The 3,849-nt window shown below is 31.7% G+C and overlaps 2 protein-coding genes across 2 annotated transcripts; both read right to left on the bottom strand.

Moving 5' to 3' along the window:
- Positions 1 to 1,098: 1,098 nt before the first annotated feature.
- On the bottom strand, positions 1,099 to 2,932 carry LOC128923532 (uncharacterized). Its single transcript, XM_054235798.1, has 2 exons — positions 2,772 to 2,932; positions 1,099 to 2,710 (listed from the first exon to the last, which is right to left on the bottom strand). Exons 1-2 carry the CDS (start codon positions 2,914 to 2,916, stop codon positions 2,268 to 2,270), a joined length of 588 nt encoding a protein of 195 aa, XP_054091773.1. The 5' UTR covers positions 2,917 to 2,932; the 3' UTR covers positions 1,099 to 2,267.
- On the bottom strand, positions 2,931 to 3,372 carry LOC128923533 (uncharacterized). Its single transcript, XM_054235799.1, has 2 exons — positions 3,241 to 3,372; positions 2,931 to 3,161 (listed from the first exon to the last, which is right to left on the bottom strand). Exons 1-2 carry the CDS (start codon positions 3,350 to 3,352, stop codon positions 2,941 to 2,943), a joined length of 333 nt encoding a protein of 110 aa, XP_054091774.1. The 5' UTR covers positions 3,353 to 3,372; the 3' UTR covers positions 2,931 to 2,940.
- Positions 3,373 to 3,849: the final 477 nt, after the last annotated feature.

Below are 3,849 nucleotides of genomic sequence, written 5' to 3' on the forward strand. Positions count from 1 at the left end.
CGAGGTGGGCAGTATATAGCCGTTAGATTTAAATCACAACCCCGATTTTTTAAGGATATTGTTGTAGCTTGTAACTGGGCTGTAGCATGAGATTCCCGAGCATAGTGGTTTAAACGATTTCTAACCAACACTGTCGTTCCACCGTGCGCTTTTCCATCCGGGTGATTTGTAACATACAGTCTAAATCCCGGTATTTTAAAATTGTTTTTGTTTGTCAGATGAGTCTCTGATATTAGCATTAAATCTATATTTTTTTCCGACAGAAATTTAATAATCTCTAATTTATGTTGATTAACACCGTTAGCATTCCATATACAGATATTTAGTACGCGCATTTTTTACTTAGTAAAGTTTGCAGCATTTGGTTTTGTGATTTTATTAAATATTGTATCATATTTTGCACAGTATACATAAATTGTGTCCTACATTGCGTAAGATTTATAATCATGGTATCAATACCTCCATTTGGTGGATTTTGTGGTAGTTGTATTTGTACAGTGTTGCCTTTTACAACATTGGCATAGCTCCCTTGTACATCAATTTTTTTAAGTATACCGGGTTTAGGAATATGGTCTGTGATATCTATGATTTCATTATGGGGAGTATGTAACATTTGGTTACGTCGTGATTGAATTCCCTGTGACAACTTCGATTTCAAATCTTTATAAACAGGACAACCCCTGTTATTGGCAGTGTGACTTCCTCCACAATTGCTGCATTTTTTGTTTAAATCCTCTTTCTTAAGGATACATTTTGAAGTGGGATGTAAATCACCACATACCACATAAACACTGCGTATAGTGCAATATGATTTGGAATGCCCATACTCTTGGCAGTTGGTGCATTGTACCGGACCGTTTCTTTTATGTGGTAACCATTTTGTATTTTCTTTTTGCTTTAGATAATTATCACGGAGCGCATCAAAAACACGTCCGTATAGGTTGAAAGGTATGAAGCGATTTTCGATTTTAAAAAATATAATTACCTTTGCCGAACAGTTTAATATACCTATTAACGAAAACACGTCCATATCGTTCTCCGATTCAAATTAAAAGGGTCTGTTTATTCTTTTTCTTTTAATTGCTTAGCCTACACAGAGCGAAATGGCCACATAAAATGCCCTGTAAATTAGAACAAAGTTTAGAAGATTCCTCTTCAATTTCTCTCCAATAAGATGCCCATCTTATTATTACTAGATATCACTTCTTAATAAAAATGTGAAGATAAAACGTTAAACTAAGGTGAAAACCTTTTCAATATAATTTAGGAGATGACGCTTAGAATTTAGATGAAATCCTTTTCAGTGAAATATAATAGATAACCTATAAAACTAAGGTGAAAACCTTTTCAATATTATTAAGAAGGTGACCCTTAGAATTAAGAGGAAACGCTACTTAATAAAATCAAGTAGATAACCCGTAAAACTTAGCAGAAACTCTCCTTAACATAAATAAGATGGGAAGCCTTAATTATTATTGGAACATCATCTTAATTTTAACAAGCCGATGATCTTATCAATTTGATGTTATTTTCCCCTAAATTGAAATTAATACTTTCTGAAAATAAATATAACACGAGTTTTTTTATAACTTTTTTTATTTTTTAATTCAGCATTAGCATAACTATAGCTAGTTTAAATACTTATGTATATATAATTAAAATTGACTTTACATACTTCCTGGTAATTTTTATAACATAAATAATTGAAAAACTTGTAATTCTTATAACTCTAATAGAAAATGAAAGGTATTTTTACCAATATTTTTTGGCTCTTATAACTTTAAGACCATTATTTGAAACATAAAAATCTATTGGCGGTCCATCTAAAGAATCAAATTTGATGAGAGTGTAATTATGTTTTTCACTGCCAACCAAATATGATTGAAATCTCTCATAAAAATTTAGACAACTATGACTTTTCACTACAATACAAATATTATTTTCGCTTATTAAGAAATCGCATATTTCGTAAATAAGAAAACTGTCTTTAGTAACTGAAACAATGTGTCCAATTTTGAAAGTTTTTCCTCGGAAAATAACGGAATCTGTTTTTTTATATGAATTCAAATCGGATAAAATGGAAAAATGTGGTTGATTGTGCAGTTCAAGAGTAAATTCAAGGACTGAATGCTTGAAGTTTGCAAGACTTGGAAGTGGATACTCATCACGATACTGTAATTGTGTAAGTGGCTCTTGAGAAACTAAAGATAGACCTAAATCATTGGGACATTTTTAACAATTAAAAAGAAAAGAAAGAAAATAAAAAATTAGTTGTCTAACTTGCTGAGTAAATTTGAAACTGAAGGAAAATCTTCAGACTTAAGCCCAAAAAAGTATTGTTCTAAAAATACCCAAATTTGCTTGCTATTATGGGAATATTCAATTTGGAATACATAACTTAACTTAATAATACAGTCGACGCATTTCATTAAAGTGGGGCACTTCCACTTAAGCCCGTCGCAAAATATAAAGAATTCTGATATACTTGTATAGTCCTCACCTACTGCAATGATGTAAGGCTGCAAATGCTGTTTTTCAATCGCGTATTGCTCAATTTTGGACGAAATTTTTGGTAATATATCATTTGGTGTAGTTGCTAGTATTATAAACTCGGATTGAGCGTCACCAATCGTTGGTTTATGGGTTTTACTCCGACGCTGTGGTTGAAGAATCGCATGGAGCAGTAACAACACAATGCAATATTTAGAATCTGAAATTATAAATTAATTCAATATATAAATATTTTAATATTGTTTTTCATGTTTTTTTACCATTTGATAAATCTTTGTAAAGGAGTTTCGAAAGTAGTAACTCTCGGCTGGCTTGGTCTTTTACTTCCGCATTTAAGACAGGAAGGATTACTTTATAAAACTTGTCAAGTTTTAAGAATAACTCGTTTGCAATATCTGGATGCATGTCATTAAAATCAATATCAACCTGTTATAATTGAATAATGTTTAATTTGAAAATAAATACTTTGTGCTTTTTTCTTACCAATTCGTAACCGTTAAAGTCATTGTAACGCGGCCAGTCTACTAGCAAATCCGATAGAGATCCCTTACATTTATTTCTAAACGTGCATGTATCTAACCAAAACTTTTTAACTTTTTCCCAAGGTGTGCAGTTATGTGCCAACCAACACTTTTTTTCCAAAACGTTATCTGCAGTGCAAGAAGTTAAATTAAATATTGTTAAAACTACAAATTATTTTATAAAGTAGGAGTAAAAAGTATTGCACACCGTCAAAAACATCTTCATAAGCTTCCTGGGTAACAGAATTGGCTTTGTTTTCCAACTTTATAGCATTAGCCCAACGCGAGAACAATTTACCACTCGGATTCTTTTTCCCCATTTTTCTTTCCAAAAAGTAAAATTCCTAATATATAAGAGTAACAAAAAAATGTTGTAAGTTTTTAGTAGTTGTAATCGAATTCGTGCAATTACCTTCCTTCTTTTCTTTAGGAAATACCGCAACAATTTCATTCGCCCATTCCCTCATATCTGAGTATTGCATTTTGCGTCCTAAACCAATATAGTTGTCAACGATGCAATGTGTTAAATTTTTTTGGTTTCTACTGTCCAAGTAGCCATGCTTTTCTTGATAACTTAAAGCAAGTTGTCCCTTTACTGATGTTTTTAAAAGCTCGCGTAGATTGAAATTCTTCGTTTGAGGCGAACAAGGTAGCATACTACATTCTCCCGATTTGACGGAAGACAAATCACTGGATATTTTTTTCAGCCAATCTAAGACTTCGGTGTTTGCAGTTTGTGTCTCTTGGTCACAAATAACTTTCAAATTAAAATTACTTAAAATTTGGCTTTTAGAGCAAAATTAAAGTTTTTTCTTGG

Source organism: Zeugodacus cucurbitae, chromosome Y (assembly GCF_028554725.1).
Source record: "Zeugodacus cucurbitae isolate PBARC_wt_2022May chromosome Y, idZeuCucr1.2, whole genome shotgun sequence".
Classification (NCBI taxonomy): domain Eukaryota; kingdom Metazoa; phylum Arthropoda; class Insecta; order Diptera; family Tephritidae; genus Zeugodacus; species Zeugodacus cucurbitae.

What these genes read in the sequence shown, in the direction of transcription:
- LOC128923533 (XM_054235799.1), bottom strand. Translation starts at nt 3,352, where the DNA reads ATGGGGAAAAAGAATCCGAGTGGTAAATTGTTCTCGCGTTGGGCTAAT. An exon ending in TTATGAAGATGTTTTTGACG is followed by an intron (nt 3,162 to 3,240) that starts GTGTGCAATACT and finishes CTTGCACTGCAG; the next exon opens with ATAACGTTTTGGAAAAAAAG.
- LOC128923532 (XM_054235798.1), bottom strand. Translation starts at nt 2,916, where the DNA reads ATGCATCCAGATATTGCAAACGAGTTATTCTTAAAACTTGACAAGTTT. An exon ending in TTACAAAGATTTATCAAATG is followed by an intron (nt 2,711 to 2,771) that starts GTAAAAAAACAT and finishes TTATAATTTCAG; the next exon opens with ATTCTAAATATTGCATTGTG.